General features: G+C 40.5%; 1 protein-coding gene across 4 annotated transcripts in view; it reads right to left on the bottom strand.

The window, feature by feature from the left end:
- LOC134218541 (uncharacterized) overlaps positions 1-20,524 on the bottom strand; it is a 757,540-nt gene that overhangs the window by 314,899 nt on the left and 422,117 nt on the right. For all 4 annotated transcript variants that reach the window (XM_062697669.1, XM_062697670.1, XM_062697671.1 and 1 more), the window contains one exon: positions 1,734-1,884. In XM_062697669.1, coding sequence (XP_062553653.1) covers positions 1,734-1,884 — 151 coding nt within the window. The remainder of the gene's footprint in view (positions 1-1,733; positions 1,885-20,524) is intronic.

Genomic DNA, 20,524 nt, shown 5'->3' with positions numbered 1-20,524 from the left:
TATTTATGACATAACGATCCATTTATATGCCTGCGAACAAGATCTTCGAAAAATACTTTTAGGATACAAAATATTTGAAACACCAGAAAATCTGTTTGAATTTTTCACTAGCCCACTTGTGTACAGAATTGAAAAAAACATTTTTATTATTTGATACTAGAAGAATGTACACATTATCCATACAGGCTATAAAATACTTTGAAAACCAATTTGGAATCAATTGATATTCGTCTTTGCTCCCGAATTACAATGACTTTGCATAGGAATTAAACAATTAGAATCTATGAGAGAACCTAATGAGCACTAAGCTGAGATTTAGTAGGCAGATTATCTCTTAACAAGGAAAAATGATGCATCTTAAGGCAGAATAATAATAATCTAATAATCGGACCATCTAGAATTAGAATTGTGTTCATATAAAACTTTGAAAGCACCCGAAGCTCTTGACATGGGTAATTTTCCAGCCAGCTGATTTCTGGGTCGTCTGATCCGTTCGTAAACAACCATTGGACTTGCACTTGTACTTGCACGGAGCACTCCATCAGAGATGGCAGCAATTCTGAACCTGTAAAAACTACTTACCGCAAGCCATTTGAAAGGTACTTAACGGCTTGCGGTTGACTTAATGCTCTGCTATTGCTGCTGCTGCTTCTGGCCAATACTACTGGTGGAAGGGATAATAACGCGAGCCCTTACACACAGATTACCGCAATCACCATTCACTAGGAGTGAAACTGTCGGCTTAGACTTCAGTTAGAGCATCAACGTCATCTCAAGCTACATCGCATGTGTGTTGTACGTACTTGTAGATAGACACAGATCGCGATCGTACAACAGCGATTCCTCGTCGCACCTAAGAAAAGATTCGTCATAAAAGACAGATTAATCCACGCAATTGGAAAAGTACCTTCTACGTTTGGTTTTGCTCTCCACATTGATTAGCTTTCTGCAGTCATTCATTTAACTTAATGAATTTTCAATAGAAAATTTTATGGCCTTGGCATCTTCTACCAGAAACCATTTTTAAGTGAATACACAGCCGCTCATCATCTCTCGATGCACAAGAAACATGGAAAGCAGTTTATATTTCATTTCGTTTTCATTATCCGAGTGGAGCGTAGTGGCGCGATCCAGTCGTGCAGAAGATGAGTATCAGACGCGGAATGACTGATTGTTCGACTCGGCCCGGCGCAGTAGTGGGGCCCGCCTCGCTAACGGTGTCTAGAGTATAGGTAATCCAAAACCAGTTAGGCGAGAAAGAGCCTCATCAGGTTATCATCTTCCGCTGCTGGACGCGCGCAAACACGCAAATGAAATCGAAAGCGAAATCGCGGACCGAAGATGACCCGAAGATTTCGATCATCGATCATTTTGAGTGAAGTAGTTGGCTTAAATCGATTCTTGGAAAATCTGAGACACTGAAGTACTTGACAGCATTCCAATCAGTACGTTTTCCGCGTTTCCCACATGCAAGTGCGGAAATGCAAAAGTTTCACATTTCTCCGTATCACATTAGCAGAACTAGTCGGGGCTCTGTTGACACATCAAGCGCACTGACTGAGTTTCGCACTCAATTAGCACCATTTACCTCACTTGTTCGTTCGTCCGTCGTTAACTTCCATTACGTATGTGGAGTTCAGGGCTTGCCATTTTATTTATTCAGTGTTACGATTATTGCGGTCGCAATACCATGGCGGCATCGCATCGTCGCGACCAATAGAAAGACAACTTACCTTATAGAGTTTCTCCTTCTGGTACCAAACGTCTTCCTCTTCCTCCTGGGCGATGAATGTAGAGTCTAAGTTTAGGTCGTCCCGCGAACGGGACAAAATTTTTCGCCGTGACACCATCTCACGCGGTAGGGTGGCCTCGAGGGAGCCCAAGCTGAAATGGGATAAGGAGGGTGTAAAGTTGTGGTAAGTAAAAAATATTTGGAATAACATTTTAACATGACGTCTAGTTCTTCTAGATTTTTTACCTAATATGTGTACAATAAAACTAGGAAATATAGTCATGAAGCGACGTAAGGCCAAAAAAAAAACCTCATATGTAAAAGCTAGAATTTAAATCATGAATAATGGTAAATAATGCAAGCTACGTAATTTTTGCTAATACCCTTTGTTTAGGCATTCTAGAATTATAGAATAGGTGAGTAATGGATCATATTTCCTAGATACAAAGCGATGTCATCATCCCAAGTACAACTACCCCGGAAGACCAGCAACCGAACAATCATAATTACTCGATCTGCGCGCATTCCTCAACCCAACCGAAGCTGCCACATCCCATCAAATTAGTCATAAACGACCTCAACTCTTGGGTCAGACCACTGAGCATCACTCAACCGTCAGACGCCACATTTGTCGCGTGGGCAATAGATTCCAAGACGGTGCGCGTTTTTGTCCGTCCTTAAACTTGTTAAAACGACGACGATGACATCTCTCCCTCCAATGGTTCACTCGTCAACCGTTCCCGCTGCGGTTCGAATCCTTCGTTTTCCGTGTGGCACGGTTTTCATGCTACCGACCGAAAAAAAAATGCTCTTACATAAGTAATATTCGAAGAGACGGCAGCATTTTGTCTCATCCATCGGGTTAAGCGATTCATATTTCAATTCAAAATAGCCAACCGACAAACGACGGCGACAACGAGAGACGACCGTCCGGCAGTGATCTACTTCTGCTGCAATGGTGGTCTACGTGGTGAGTCGTAATCCATCACAAACATTGCACAGTAGGTAAAAATAGGAAAATATGTTTTCGATAGTTCATAAACATATTGGAGACATTTTATCGAATGTAATTAAATTTAGATCCATTAATTCAATTGATTGTGAATAAATTTCTTCATATTTTCAAACATTTTCCAATTGTGAAGTAGCAACCATCTGTTTGAAAGATTATTTCAGCAAGCGGTGTCCAATTTGCGAAATCTAAAGCAGACTCGACCAGCTTAGTGCTATGTAACGATTTTGCAGCTCGCGCGTGGTGAATTTAAAACGAGCGATTAATACGATTTCATATTTCATTTTCCCTCTGGTCGAGTTCATCGTCAAACCGTCTCGAGTCTCCATTTAGGCTGGCTCAGGCTGTGCATTCAATAGTTCCACGGGGGGTAACACAATGGAAGTTGTTTGCGCCACCACCATTATGGAGGAAAGCTGGTCCCCAGAGAATGCTCTCAATTCTCACCATACCACGTGGCCGGTTCTGCAACCGGAGTTTGTGAGTCATTCGGCTAATTGGACTCAGAACTTAGGTATGGCGCCCTTTTGATTCCTGTGGCGCCAACAGGCGAATTGGTCGTCGGATTTGTTATGGGTGTTAGACATTCACAAGTATTGGAAGGCAATCCAATTTGCGAGTGTTAGAGTTCGTGCAAATGCGAAGGCATTATTGAACTATTACATGATCAAATTTTGGATATAAAATCACTCTTCAAGTCAAGATTGTAAAGTGAGAACTGAAAAAGAAACTCCCTGAATATGTCAAGGCCACAAGGCGACGGAATGGTCGACCCTTGATTTAAAGGAAGGCAGATCAAACTATGGCATAAATAAGCTGCCTAAAGCTCAGGTTCAATAGAACATTCGTTGGAACCAAAAAGTTTACGGTGAGTTCGAGTTCACCATACTTGATGATTGATGATGGATGATTTTTCAACGTTCAATACTTTTCGATTATGGTCTCCAGTTAGCCTTGCTATCAAAGGCGTACACACTTAATTTTTTTTACCGGGATCTCAGCAAAATGTTGAACTTTTACCGAGATTCGCACAGCCGTGCCCCAGCAAACATGTTTTTTGCCGAGATTTCTGTCAAAATAGCTGAAAATCAGCAAATATTTTGCCGAAAATCAGCTAACAAACGTAATTTTTGCTGAAATATCAGTTTTTAATTTTGCTGGCGCACGGCTGTGCGGATTTTTGCCGAGCTGCAGAAATAAAAACTAACTATAGGATTGCCAATCCGGAAATAACGAGTTCAATTCTCGGTCCAATCTACGATGTTTTCGGGTTGGAAACATTCTCGACTTCCAGGTCATAAAGTATTCAATGTACCACCCACAAAAAATAAATACTCATGCAATGGCGAGCATAGAAAAGCTATCAATTATTATGCGGAGATCTGTGTTTCATTTGTATACAAGCCCCCCCTCCCCTCTTCCTGAGTGGGTAGGAGTCTTGAATCATCTCAGACACTTATCTTACTTTCAAAAATTTTCACATGCCACAATTGGTTCCATTTGCTTGATTAGTTCTCGAGTTAAGTGGGAATTTGTGGGAGCCCCCCTTTCCCGAATAGGTGGGTCTTGAACCATCTCAAGGACCTTCCACGGCCCGAAAAGCTCCTGTATACAAAATTTCACGCTGATCGGTTCAGCAGTTTCCGAGTCTTTATAGGTCAAACAGATAGAAATTCATTCTTATGTACACTCGATTCTGTTTTTACACGATTTACATTTTCTCAATTTTGCACTCATCCTGAATTTTTAACGCATATTAATTACCATGTGATTTTTCTTTGAATTATTTAGGATTTTTTGAAAAAGGTTTCAAAGACATTGGTGGCAAATTGAAGTCATTTGACAAAGTCATTTGCAAATTGATTAAATTGAGTGTAAAAACAGAATCCTGTGTACAAACATTTTGTTGCAATACATTTTTAACATACTTCTGATAATCTTTCAAGGATTAATGACGACGGTATTTTTCGGCTCTTTCAGTCTTTATGATAAGCTAAAACGGGTTTTGCGTCAACTATCCGACGTTTCGGTGTTTCTGACACTTTCCTCAGGGATTTAGAGGTTGAAGAATGTGTAATAAACACCGAAACGTCGGATAGTTGACGCAAAATCCGTTATAGCTTATCATAAAGACTGAACGATCCGAAAAATACCGTCGTCAATAATCAATCACAGTCGAAAGCAACAATCAATTTTAAGGGTTAAAAATATTTATCTTCAGTTTAACTTTCGTATCTATTTTACTTGCAATAAAGTTATAGCAGTTACATTTTTCGGATTCCACTTTCCACTATAGGCTCCAAAACCATTACAAGCAATGTTTTCTGCTAAAAAAAATATTTCTTTCTGCATTTCGGCATATTGTTTCATCTTTATATCGAAGGATAGAAGGACCGAATAACAGAATGTCTGAGGATCAAAGGTTAAAGGGACAAAACATCGGGAACATAAAAATTTTCAACGTTGGAAAACGTCTTACCCGAAGTTATTGGGTGTCGAACCAGAATCTAAAATTGGGGACTGTCGCGAAATCCTGTAAGATTTGGAACATTTATAGCACCTTTATCTGTCGATGGATTTTGGAGATTTATATATGAATCGACTCGAAAACTCTCCAGAAATTAGCCAATTTCCTTGAAACTCAATATTATTCACAATAAACTATTGAAAATTTCAATTCTTGTCATACCTAGTAAAAATTTCAAAACCAACCAATCCAGTTCATGCATTCCCAACATCAGAATGGTGTTAGTTACGGGTCGTTTGGCCAACCGCTTCATTTTCTCTGGGTATAAAAAGACCCGTGTTTCGTGTGGACGCGGAGAGCGGGCATAGCGAGCGGACAGTATGACGGTGTCTTCGGTAGCGATCAGGGTCGATCAGGGTTTGCAGAAATCGCTCTCAAGAGATAACGAACAACGATAAAAGAAGGGCAAAAATCAAACGTGTGTACAAGTGCGAAAACACAGAATCGGATAGGCTGCCTCCATAGAGAAGTGGTGATTCTCGCTTCTTTCTCGCACATTTTGTGTTCGGGACCACACAGTAATGTTGAACAAGTTGAAATGCATAATCAGAACTAGAGATGGGCAAAACGGATCACTTTGATGAACGGCTCAGATCTGTGTAATTCATTCTAATGATCCGGATCTTACATCCGGATCCGATCCTTAGAACAAAAAGGAAGGAGAATGCAAAAAAGTGAAACCTTCGTCATTCTGGCTTATACTTTTAAACCGTACTGACAATAACTTTACTCTTTCTTATTTACAAGCGTTTGAATTACAAAGAATTAACTTTTTATTTTATTATTTCCTTACAAATGGTCAAGTAATTGGCTGATCTGGTGAACCGGATCTTTTAAAAAATGATCCACGAATCATTCACTCACTTTAGAGATCATTTGACCAGTTGCCCATTGACCAGATCATTTGACCAGTTCCGGATCTGAGCGCCCATCTCTAATCAGAACCGGTGCTCCCTGCGTTTAGAGCTTTTTAAAATTAATCTATCATGAGGTATAGCCTCCTGAATCAGTTTCTTATCACGACAGCTTGTGAAAAAAGTCTCTCACGGTATGTATACAGAGTTTATAAGTGAGAGAATTTTTCATTCTTTGTTTTGATGCAATCCCTTGTAACGATCCCAGCCCAGATAACGGTGGTTCCTGCCTCTGCAGCGTTTCTGCGGCAAACTATTGACGGAAAAAAGTGAGGTTAAAAACAAAGAATCATCAATCGATAAATTGATAATTAACGCATTTTATGTTATGTTTCGCGTAAATATTGTTTCCAGTTTTGAAATTTTTTGAAACCTAACCCCACTTTTAATTGACAATAGAGTGGCTGTCGTCCCACTTTAGTAAAATTTTCTCTCATAGTTCTGGGTTTGGTTTTGCTGCAGTTAGTGATTGAAAATGCACATTACAGAAAATTAATCGATTTTTCTCTGGACCACCATTTTATATAAGGGAGAATTGAAACAAGCCGAATTTTGTTTAAAGTGCAAATCATAATCGATGAATCAGAAGCGCATCGGAGGGAAACACTGAAAAAAAATATTCGCAAGGATGGCATAAGTAGCAATCAACCAACTAAAATCATAACCTTCAAAGAAGATCTCATTAAACTGCTACTGATTTCATACATGCAAATATTTTTTTTTCTGGGTCTGCCTCTGACTCGCGTTAGTGATTTTGCTTTTCATTTTTGCACTAAAACATGGCTATCTTAATGGTTGCTCACGAAAAATCATCTGATGATCCTATAAAGGACAATTGACCTCATCGGCCACTTGCAGAATATCACGGAGTACCCCAGGAGGACCTGTAGAATGGGTCATTTTCGATTTAATAACAAAATGTGTCGTCACGGTGCTTCATTTACCGTTATTATGAAAATAAATGGAACAACTGTACGTATCTCTGGAAGGTGCAATTCGAAGATCTTGTGTGCAAAGAAAGGGAACCATCATCAACAAGTCTTACATGCTCCTTGGTTTTGCGTATGACATCGACATCATTGGTGTAGATCGCAGTGCAATGGAACCCGGGTATACGAAAATGGCTCATTAATAGTAAAACGTGATATTGATAACAAAACATGATATCAACTTGTTTGAATTAAAAGTAAAAATAACAAGCAAAAATACAAAAAATTGCACCGAAATATCGTAAAAATATCAGGTTTTGCCATTAACAAGAACTTATCAACATTTTGAGCTATAAGTTTGTTCCGATATTTTTATGATAATTCGGTTAAATTTTTTGTTATTTTCGCTAGTTATTTTTACTCTTCTTTCAAACAAGTTAATATCATGTTTTGTTATCAATATCACGATTTCCACCCGGGAAGAAGAACGGAAGACTGGAAGAATAGGATTGATCATGAACTTTGTCAAAACTATGCACCTGTTACTGGCAGTGATCGTGGCAGCCCAAACGGTGTTAGTCCCGAGGTTGAATGGGTGGGATGCGATGTGAGGTTGTCGTCGAATTCATATATCTTGAAACACTCGTTATATGTGATAATGACGTTAGCCGCGAGGTGAAAACACGTGTTTTCGGCTCCAAGTAGGACTTTCTATGATTTTCGTAGCCAGCTAAAGTCTCGCAGCCTACAAACACGACAAAGCTAGCTCTGTACACATCGTTGATTCGTCCAGTAGCCATGTACGATCATGAAGCATGGTCGTTAAAAGATATAGAACATCGAATTTTGGGAGTGTTTGAGTGGAAAATACTGCGCTCAATACTTGGCAGTGCGGTGGTAATTTAATGGTTCAGACGCTTGAATCAATTGTGCCAAGTGTACAAAAATGTAGACATAGGCAGACTAATAAAATACGGCATATTACAGTGGGGTGGACATAATGCACGTATGCCGAAAGAGAGACTAGCAAAAGTCATGTTTAGCAGAAAACCTGGAAGATGACGTGGACCACACACTCGCTGACTGCGTGTGTTGCAGGCGAGCCAGCGTATATAGCAAGATATTACAGTCGGTTTTGCTCCCGGATAACATAGACTGTACGAACATCATATGTACAGGTAGATAGATATTTAATTGATTTTGCATAAAAAAAACTCGTTTCCAAGTTATTACGTTGTGCTATGGATTTTTAATTTAATCAAAAAACTTAAAAATGGCATAACTCAAAAATCTCGCCCACGATTTTTTTAAAAATTTGTCCAGAAGCCTAGAAATATAGTAGAAATCAAATGGCGGCTGCCGATTTAATGGTGTTCATATAAACGGTAAATGAAGCACCTTGCGTCGTGCGACAACTCATTCGTCATGATTTCTCACAAATAATCTTCTGGTACGTTTGTAAAGTCTGTAAGACCTCTTTGGCCACTTCCTCATGGAGTGCCCTGGCGGGATCTGTAGGAATGGGCATTTCCAATTTTACCTGTCCGTTTATAGTATTATGCGACAGCGTTATCTTCATGGTTACTTATGAATAATTATTATTGCTTCTTTCGCCTGTTCAGTAATTATTATAGTTGAATCCCAGCGAAATGGAGTGATAAGTGACCAAAAAGTGAGTGATTTAGTGTTGGAAGTGGATGGAGAACAATTAATGAAGATTAATTATTAATGAAAATTATTGCCGTATCGAACCAAAGGGAGTATTTTTCTAGTTTTATCAAAATCCTGTTATATTTTAGCTTGAGTATTGGCATAATAGAGCGACAGATTGCTACAGACTTTGTGGACATTTAGAATGTAAAATTAAGGGTCCGTGAACAGCTCCGATCTTTGACATTATGATGACTTGATTGTGAGTAGTTTGCTTATCTTGTCGGGTGGGTGTTTAACGATCAAAAGAACGATTGGAATAGAGAAGAGAAGCGTTCTTTACAATCTAATTCAATTTTAAAGATCGAAAACTACGCTTTGACATGTGTCGCCTGGTGAATGCGTTGTAGAAGCCATGCTAAACGTTATTTTAAGGTAAATTGGACTCCGTGGTTGTGATAGTCGGTGAGCATATATTTTGCTTCTAAAATCTATAATTTCCGGAACAGTTAACCATGTTACTGGAGTGGACAATTTAAAAGTATATATTGATTTCGTAAATATATTTAGCTTTTCATGGAAAGTTCATAAGTTTCGTTCGCCTAATGTTTGGAAAATTTTCGGACGATTTAAGTTTGAAATAGGGATTTAAAATGGCCAATATCTGTGTTATGTGAATAACAGATTTTGTCTAGTTCTGTTTTTTTTTGCATAATAGGACGAAATAATAAAGAAATTTGACAAGCTGGAGTGGATTCGCCAAAAAGTAAAGTTACCAAATGAAGCTCCCTCAAACTTTAGAGAAGCTTTTTATGTCAAATATAGTTGTGCCCAGAGGAATACCAGAAGGTATTCGGCCTTAATAGGGTAACCCCGGCCGCTTTTAAATCCTGAAACTCGTCGGAAACTATGATCCTGACCATCGGGTTATTTAGTTGTATGATTCATTAATATATAGAATGCATCATCGAGAAAAACATCAGAAATTTGATTATCTATTCCTGCACAAACAAAAAACTCGGGCCTAGAAATATGGACTTACTACTGCGGTTGCGTCCCTGAGATTTATTCAGAAAAAAAAAACATTAACATCATTTAGGTACACGCATAGTTGTAGCCGTAGTTTTTTTTTTACAAGGATTTATGGTATTCTCATTCCAACTTGGAATGTTCCGGAACATCAAATGGCGGAATTTAAAGGATTTCAGGATTTCCTGCATTTAGGAAATAGCTTGAAACGCTTTTGAAAATTAAATGTCATCCAATACAATACCAATTGTGAAAATCCTTTAATAATGCATCGCAAAAAGTCTATTTTCAACTCCTTCTTTTTCTTCTTCTTATTGGCATTACATCCCCACACTGGGACAGAGCCGCCTCGCAGCTTAGTGTTCATTAAACACTTCCACAGTTATTAACTGCGAGGTTTCTTAGCCAGGTAACAATGTATGCATTCGTATATCATGAGGCTAGCCAATGATACTTTTATGCCCAGGGAAGTCGAGACAACTTCCAATCCGTAAATTACCTAGACCGGCACCGGGAATCGAACCCAGCCACCCTCAGCATGGTCTTGCTTTGTAGCCGCGCGTCTTACCGCGGCTAAGGAGGGCTCCTTTTCATCCCCTTCTCCGCCCAATATGTGAAACTTTTTGTGTGCAGTATTTGAGCTTTTTATATAGGTTATTTCACACAACCCTCCCTCCAACATTAAGCGTTCTGTTATTTGTGAACATTTTCAAAGAGCAAATCTATGTACATAAAAATGAATTTCTGTCTTTCTGAACCTGATAGACTCTGAAACTACTGAACCGATCGGCGTGGAAAATTGTATGTAGAGATTTCTGGTGCCGGGGAAGATTCTTAAGATGGTTTGAGACCCCTCCTTCCTTTGGAAAGGGGGTCCCATACAAATGAAACATAAAGTTCTGCATAACTCGAGAACTAAGCAAGGAATAAATCAATTTTATGCGAAACGAAGTTCGTCGGGTCTGCTAGTCTCAAATAAAAATTCATTAACGGTTGAAATATTTGTCCCTTTTGTCTCTTTTGACGCTCTACGGTGAACCTAAATATGTACTCAAAATGACCTATGAGTAGTGCTTGCATCACAATCTGATGATAATTCTTAATATCTCTTCTAACGAACAAGTTAGATTACAACAAGTGTAACAGTTTATCTTAGTCCTTGCCACTTTCATATTAGTTCTTGTTACACATTCAGCGATTAAAAACTTTCGGATGCTGTATTTATGTTTTTGCTTCAACACACTTCTACTTTTATGTAAATGGCAAAAAATCTTGCTCATTCTTTTTGGACAATTGCGTTACAATTGCAATAATGGAATCTATAAGAGTGAACAATAGTTGAAAAACTACATGAAAAAATACTCATAACCCACACAAAAGAAAGTAATGAAAAATAAACGACATGTAAAGTATACCTAAATTAACAAAATATGTTTTGGTGTGTACTCTTATTTAACCTCAAATTGAGATAAAATAACGGCTGCTGAGTGACATTAACTTTCCGATTACTATCAATGTGATTTAACAGCCGTGAATATATCCTAATTTTTAATTTCAATCCCGATTTTTTCTACTTTTCTTGCCTACGTTAAAGAAATTATGACGCGGTCGCTTAATCCGAAATTCAAAAGAAAAATTGCTCACTTTGAGCGATTGATTGTTTATCCTCGCGAAGATGAAGAATTCAACAGATAAGAAAATGCTAATACAGGTGTATAGAAGTTGCATAGGTCACATCACTTTCCATGGTGAATCCCGATGTATGTTATTGATAACTCCTTCCAACTAACACAACTTCCTTCCCGTGGTAATTGTGGAGATGCAAAGGTATTCTCGGTCTCTAGTAGCAACAAAAACCACACACTAACATTCCCTTCCTTTCCCAACTGACTGTAAGGACTCGGCCGGCGCCGTTATTGATCAACATTTTCGAGCTGCTGAAACGTGCACTTCAAGACTTACTTTTACTTTACTTATGGATCCTGTACAACTCCGGTGCGGTGGTGCAAAGGGCCGACTTGAAAGATCTCCATCCTGAGCGTTGCCCGGCTATCGCTTTAACCTGTTGCCAGGTTAGATTTCGGTCGACTTCTTTTATTTCTTTGTTAAGGCTTCGCCGCCATGAGCCTCTGGGTCTGCCTCTGCTGCGATGTCCCGCTGGGTTCCAGTCTAATGCTTGTTTACAGATTTCGTTTCCGCCCCTACGTAGAGTGTGGCCGACCCAGCCCCACTTCCGATCCCGAATTTCTGTTGCTATCGGCCTCTGGTGACAACGACGATGGAGCTTGCTGTTTGAGATCCAGTTGTGAGGCCACCAGGCCCGAATTATATACCGCAGACATCTGTTAATGAACACCTGTAGCCGTTGAGTGTACTCCACTGATACACAGCATGTTTCGCTAGCGTTTAACAGCACAAATTTCACGCTAGAGTTGAAAATTCGTATTTTGGTGCGTTCACTTATCTGCCTGTTTTTCCAGATATTTCTTAAACTCGCAAAGGCAGCCGTTGTGCACTTCGAGAGTAGATGGTAAATCCCAACCACTATTCACTTGGATCGAAGTGCAATTTGCACCAGTTCTGATAAATCACGGAGTAGCAACCATTGATATGTGCAGTCAGTCTAAGCTAAGCTTAGCTAAAAGGTGTTATTCGACAGCTCCATTTTCATGGTTTCTATCGAATAATCAGTCTGTAAAAGACAATTAACCATTTCCGAAACATTGCGGAGTGTCCCAGAGGACCCTGAGGAAGAGAACATTTAGCTTGAACTATTCTTGTTCAGAGAACCAACAGATGTTGGCTTGGTGTGTTTTAGGTCAAACTGACGCCTTCCAAATCAGCATCCAAGTAAATGACCGGGGAGGATGAGAACATTCACAATTTTATACCAAAATGGTTCATGCGACAGCTCTTTCTTCAGCATTTTTCCCGAGTAAATAACTAATAGATCTGTAAAGAACGATAGACCTTATTGACTACTATCAGGAACTCACGGGGTGCCCCGGGAGAACAGGCAGGAGGGAACATTTTCGTTTGTAGACCAGAACGTCTCTTGCGACAGTTTTTTTTCTTTCCGACTCCTCAGGAACAATCTTCTGATGAGGAAGTAAAAGACGGTAGACCTTATTGGCCACAATTGAAGCCTCACGTGTACCCCAGGGGCACCTGTAGGTGGAAGCATTTCCATTAAGACCAAAACGTATCTTGCGATGGCTATTTTCAATTGATTTATTTGATTTAACACTGAATCAATAAATTGACGCCACAACACAGGGTTCGAAGCCACATTTCTCCTCCTTAGTTGCAATTCATGTAGATTACACACACTCAAACACTTTGGACCAACATTGACTCCGCCCCCCAATAAAATGCTTCGGTTGCTGCTTTGTTTGACTGTGTGTGAAGTTGTTCGAACAACCATTAGACAGCTGGTGGCTCGGTTGGAAAAAATCAAAACGGTTTGATTTTGGTTTGAGCTGTCGGGGGCGGAGTCAAGTTCGTATAACATGTTTGAGCGTGTGTGGTGAATTCGCACAAACCCCCATGTATTTTTTGATGGTTGGTGTTTAAGTTAGCGCACGCGGTCGTTCGTGTGTGATATTGTTGGTCAAATAAATTGAGTGTTCGTGTCGCGATTTGTTAAACATGGTCGATGCTTGACTAAAGAGGGTGGAGTCAATGTTCCTCAAACTGCTTGACAGTGTGTACGCTGCATAACAAGCAGGAAATCAGAAATCAGATCATGAATAAAAATCGACTAAATTCATGCCATCTTGATGCTCTACTGGGGCCTAATCGATGATGCTATCTAGATCGTTGAAATTTGGCGTTCATTCATTTAAAGTTTAAAAATCTTCATCGCTCACCAATGGAAGACAACTGAGTGAGGCAAACCACTTGATAACCTGACAATGAGTGTTGTAACGACACGCTGTTAGAAAAATACACTGCATGGGAGGCTTTCATACTTTCTTTTCTCCATGTCAGCTTGAAATTGATTGAATTAGATCAATTCTCGTCCACTTCACTCACGCTTTCAATGCCTGAATTGGGCTCCGATAACGATTCCCGCACGCGTAGACGCAATATGGAGATGCATCATGGCAGGAAATTGTACGTACTTTAGACTCCATAAAACGCTCTTATCGAATAGAGTTCGCCACCGTACTAAACTGACTATCTACAAAACGCTTATTAAACCGGTAGTTCTCTACGGACACGAGACCTAGACGATGCTTGTGAGGACCAGTGGTGCAATTTATCAACAATACCTGCTGATTCTTTTGTTTTTTATTTTCTCTGCTCATCTTTCCCTTGACGATGCCTTTCAGTCAGAAAGACAAAGCAGGAATAGCTTAGCCAACTCGGTTTGCCAACAACGGGCTGAAGCTGATGATTCCATACATTTCCTGTCTTTGCTCATGTCCATTTTCAGTTTTCACTGCTAGGAAGTGAGTGTGAACAGGCAATGGTATCAATGGTATCCTACAAATATCAGTCACTGAAATTGGGAATTCGCACCATTGGTGAGGACCAACGCGCACTAGGAGTTTTCGGCAGAAGTGCTGCATACTATCTATGGTGCGGTGGAGATGGCGGACGGTACGTGGAGAAGGCGAATGAACCACAAGTTGCAACAGCTGTTGGGAGAACCATCCATTGTTCTCACCGCGGAAATCGGACGACTGTGGTGGGCCGGGCACGTAGCCAGAATGTCGAACAGTAATCCGGTAAAAATGGTTCTCGATAGCGATTCGGCAGGCACAAAAAGGCAAGGTGCGCAGCGAGAAATGTGGATCGATTAGGTAGAAGACGTTTTGCGGAACCTCTGCAAACTGCGTGGTTGGCGACGTGCAGCCATGGATCGAGCTGAATGGAGAAGACTTATCGGTCAGACTTTATCTGCTTTTCAACTTTGTGTTCCATTAGCATTTGAATTTGCATTTTAGGTGGCAAGTACAATACATCTGGACGTCGATAATGTTTCTAATACGAAAAAAAACCAAGGCACTCAATTAAACTTGAATGCATATATAATTTACTGGAATCCTTCCTACGATTGTCAGAATTTCTTATGCAGAATAGTCTCAAAGTGTTAATTGGACTATTTTCCACCATTGAAAGACCAGTTGCTTTTACGGCATCAATTGCCTACTTAATAATGTTTAATATGGAACTGCCATGCGATCATTGGCGGTATATTTTTAAAGAGGTCACTTCAATTTTTATATCCAAACCGTTAATTCTGTTCTCCCACACTAGAATCGTTTACACTCCGCAACCGCAACTGAGACAAGAGTTTCAATAAGAATATTGGGTTCTTTTGCAGCTCGGCGGCAATGGCGCGGTTGGAAAGCAAACTATGCCAAAAGTTTAAAACTAGGTTCGAATCATAATTTTATCTTAAATACGTTAGACCAATAAATTCAACGTGAGCTCGTTATGCATAAATTTACACAATGCTTAAAAAAAGCTTGACTTAGTAACTTCGCAGTTATTTACCGTGCAAATGCTTAATGAAAAGTAATCCACGAGACAGCAATATACCCGCTGTGGAGTGCACAGTCAGTTGAGAGAACACTTACTGCAAAAGCAGTTCAACTACGTCACTACTCTTAAGAACTCAGATTATTGGGTGGGCAGATGTACTCCAGTATAGCCGGTTGTCACCATTTAGGGTAAGACGCGTCCAGCCCCACAGCGAGGGCCAACGTCCCCATTATTCTCGCAATCGTTTCGTTCATCCAGCGCACGCAACCCCTTCAATAACTTCCAGGAAGAATCAAATTTAAGCCTCACCGACCGGACCGTCCGTCAGAGGGTAGGCGGCAGGTTATTTGGCTAATTTTCGACACTCCATGTGTAACCTCGTTCCATCATCATCGTCAACCGAGGGCGTTCGCGTAAATTAGCAAACGCTATTTTGGGACCGACGAACACCAAATGGCCATCATCGTCACGTCACCGGCAGATTGCTATCACGCTCGTTGAAAAGTTCACACCATTAGAAGCTAATCGAACCCAAAATTTATGCCTTTGTTGGACAAATTATTCCGCGATAGACCTTGATTCGAAGAGCTGGGGTAATCTAACTAAGGTTGACGCGGTTGGTGGCGGTTGAATTGGCGATGGCTGTCGAGTCGTCTTTGTTGCTTTTAAAACACCGAGAAAAGCAGATTCCCACCATGTGCATCGATTGCATCATGGTCTTGTTGTGGATTCGCAGCGATGACGATGCTTTTGAAGTCGCACGCCCTCCAGCTTCTATCCACGGTGACTGCTTTATACTTAAGAAGCACAGAAGTTAAAGCCTTTAGTGTTTGCATTAGCAAGATAATTTGCTGCTGCCGAGAGCAGATCGCAAAAATTATGCGAGACAAATGAGTCTGCTAGGTTTTTGCTTCGGGATGTATTTTGCAATAACGAGGAAAAGCGAGCTGACAAAACTGTAGCAAATCTAATACTGCTTAATAAAATAGTCGCATTGAAGTTCCGTCTATAAAAACGGCGGACTTTAAATTCAAATCAAAATCACTATGACTTATTATCGAGAGGGCATCTGTAATAATCAATCTTTCAATCAATCTTTTCTTTTCGTTGTCATAAACAACAACACACTTCGAGCATACTTCTTATGCACTTATTCAACCAGATTTCCTGGACACCATAACGACTCTTGGTCAATCCAATAAGTTCCACAGCGTATCCAGTTTCTCCAAGCCCCTCCAAAAAACAAAACCGGGGACCCACGACTTTCCGACCCGAAACCCGTTTCAGCATTAGTGAAGTGTTTGTCCAACTTCAGCAGCACTAGGTCGCAATCAAATTGCATTTAGCCCGGCTTGGCGCAACGGAGTTTTGTTGTGAGCACGAGCTTATTCCATGCCACGGCGCAATGTTTATACTTTTTGCGGCAATGCTTGAATTATGGCATTTTTTAAATGCCAAATACTGGTCCGTCGACGGTGGCTACTTCCCGCTTTTGACCAGTCGGTCTGGCTGCATTTATATATGGCAACAATTGCGCGGCGGAGAACGGGCTGGGGTGGTAGTCGATTTGTGGAATTGTTCATAATTGAGTCTGTGCGCTTGACTTGGCTCGGTTGGTTACTTCTGAGTGACTTTTACGGAGGTCCGTCCGTCGCCGGCGTCCTCGCCATCGCCGATGACTGTCGGTACCGTTTTCCGGTTGGTAATCTATTTGACCGTGTTACGTAATGAGTTCAGGTTCCTTATTTCTGGCGAAGTGCCGTTTTCTGTGAGCAGAAACGTGTTATTATCGAAGTTAAAGCTCTTCCGTTAAATTGCGGCAAAATACAATCTTTTCTGATTTCAAGGAATCGGACCGTATGGCACACAACTAAGAAAAATCTGCCAAAAAATTCGAAAACTCCTTTCAGAACGCGGAAGCTTTAGTGCTTAGGTTCTTCAGTTGTACAATTTTTCAAATATTCTGGTTTTCAGTTCTCCAAATATTCAGTTCTTCAATTCCTCCAAATCCAAATCCAATCCAAATCCAATCCAAATCCAATCCAAATCCAATCCAAATCCAATCCAAATCCAATTCAAATCCAAACCAAATCCAATCCAAATCCAATCCAAATTCAATCCAAATCCAATCCAAATCCAATCCAAATCCAATCCAAATCCAAATCCAAATCGAATCCAAATCCAATCCAAATCAAATCCAAACCAATCCAAATCAATCCAAACCAATCCAAACCAATCCAAACCAATCAAATCAATCCAAACCAATCCAAATCCAATCCAAACCAATCCAAACCAATCCAAACCAATCCAAACCAATCCAAACCAATCCAAACCAATCCAAACCAATCCAAACCAATCCAAACCAATCCAAACCAATCCAAACCAATCCAAACCAATCCAAACCAATCCAAACCAATCCAAACCAATCCAAACCAATCCAAACCAATCCAAACCAATCCAAACCAATCCAAACCAATCCAAACCAATCCAAACCAATCCAAACCAATCCAAACCAATCCAAACCAATCCAAACCAATCCAAACCAATCCAAACCAATCCAAACCAATCCAAACCAATCCAAACCAATCCAAACCAATCCAAACCAATCCAAACCAATCCAAACCAATCCAAATCCAATCCAAACCAACCAAACCAATCCAAACCAATCCAAACCAATCCAAACCAATCCAAACCAACCAAACCAGTCCAAACCAACCAAATCCAGTCCAAACCAATCCCAAACCAACCAAACCAATCCAAACCAACCAAACCAATCCAAACCAATCCAAACCAATCCAAATCCAATCCAAACCAATCCAAACCAATCCAGATCCAATCCAACCAAACCAATCCAAATCCAATCCAAACCAATCCAAACCAATCCAATCCAAACCAATCCAAATCCAATCCAAACCAATCCAAATCCAATCCAATCCAAACCAATCCAAACCAATCCAAACCAATCCAAACCAATCCAAACCAATCCAAACCAATCAATCCAATCCAAACCAATCCAAACCAATCCAAACCAATCCAAACCAATCCAAACCAATCCAAACCAACCAAACCAATCCAAACCAATCCAAACCAATCCAAACCAATCCAAACCAATCCAAACCAATCCAAACCAATCCAAACCAATCCAAACCAACCAAACCAATCAATCCAGTCCAATCCAATCCAACCAAACCAATCCAAACCAATCCAATCAACCAATCCAAACCAATCCAAACCAATCCAAACCAATCCAAACCAATCCAAACCAATCCAAACCAATCCAAACCAATCCAAACCAATCCAAACCAATCCAAACCAATCCAAACCAATCCAAACCAATCCAAACCAATCCAAACCAATCCAAACCAATCCAACCAATCCAACCAACCAAACCAATCCAAACCAATCCAAACCAATCCAAACCAATCCAAACCAATCCAACCAAATCCAACCAATCCAAACCAAATCAATCCAAATCAATCCAACCAATCCAAACCAATCCAAACCAATCCAAACCAATCCAAACCAATCCAAACCAATCCAAACCAATCCAAACCAATCCAAACCAATCCAAACCAATCCAAACCAATCCAAACCAATCCAAACCAATCCAAACCAATCCAAACCAATCCAAACCAATCCAAACCAATCCAAACCAATCCAAACCAATCCAAACCAATCCAAACCAATCCAAACCAATCCAAACCAACCAAACCAATCCAAACCAATCCAAACCAATCAAACCAATCCAAACCAATCCAAACCAATCCAAATCCAACCAAACCAATCCAAACCAACCAAACCAATCCAAATCCAATCCAAATCCAATCCAAACCAATCCAAACCAATCAAACCAATCCAAACCAATCCAAACCAATCCAAACCAATCCAAACCAATCAAACCAATCCAAACCAATCCAAACCAATCCAAACCAATCCAAACCAATCAAATCAATCCAAATCAATCAAATCAAACCAATCCAAATCTAATCCAAATCCAATCCAAATCAATCAAATCAATCCAAATCAATCCAAATCAATCCAAAAATCTAATCAATACAAATCCGAATTCTAATCCAATCCAATTCGCATAGTTTGTCCAATATTGCAATTTCTTCAAATCAAATCAACAAAAAGCTCGACGAGGTCGTCCTTCAATCTATTCAGTTAGAAGGGATCCGCTAATTGTTTTAGTCGTAAAGCTAGATTAACCTCCATCATCCGACCGTTCTTTTATTGTATTCAAATCACTCGCGTCCAATGGATTCCATCGGATAAACCACCAACCAGAAACGAACAGGTTGCAAACGTGCCCCCAAGCTAGACCCCGCTGGCGTCAAAATACGGACCTTCGTGCCTCGTGATCGATGATTGATTAGCAATAATTGAATATGAAGACAGCGATGAATGCACAGCACTTTGTGCTGGAAACATGTTGTAGAAAATAATCAATTCCACGTCGATGGTGAGGCATGTGAGGCGAGGTCGACAGTGAAAATCAATAAAATAGTGAATTAAATTCGAGAGAATTGAATTCAATAATGGCCGAAGGTAGGGCATTGAGGGGGGCCGCGGTTAATGGATTATAGATCAACCGATCTGGACGCGCCGACGTGTCATTGAATTTCACGCTAATGGAAATTTCTTCTGGCCAATTGGCCATCTCATGATTCAATTAAGAGACGACCCCCGCACGAAGACACGAAGCACATGAGATGCTCCGGCTTCTGACGATCCGAGGCACAAAACAGGCAAGTTCGGGGTGCATGTGGCACGTGATCCCTAGCGGTTTTGTACCTTCTGGTGGTTGATTGGTAGTTTTGGCACGCAAGCGCTGCACACCGGCGTAGAGCACCGTTTCCATACCCAGATCCTATTAGGTATTCTGAGGGTTCGTTAGGCAACGACTGGCAGCTTGGTGATATGATCGCCACCACCGTTGCGTTATCGGTTCGTTGTTGGTATGCGCAAACCGTAGGAGTTACTTCACCCTTGCTGCCTTGGGTTGATTTGGCCGTGGCCTGTGTATGGTCATCAAATATGAGGGCATGCCGCTTAGAGGTGACCCGTTCGTTCAAACAACTATGATGGAATTTTATTTGATATCTATATTCATTGGAAGCCCATTGCCTGTGCAGCAACTCACATCAGTAAGTGTGCAAAGCCAAACACAGAAAACATCGTTTTCACTTTGTAAGTGAAATGGATTGCCTGTCGATTGGCGATGGTTAGCGACTGGCA

This window comes from Armigeres subalbatus, chromosome 2 (genome assembly GCF_024139115.2).
Source record: "Armigeres subalbatus isolate Guangzhou_Male chromosome 2, GZ_Asu_2, whole genome shotgun sequence".
NCBI lineage: Eukaryota > Metazoa > Arthropoda > Insecta > Diptera > Culicidae > Armigeres > Armigeres subalbatus.
Note: the sequence above shows the minus strand (reverse complement) of the source record. Positions and strands in the feature narration are given on the sequence as shown.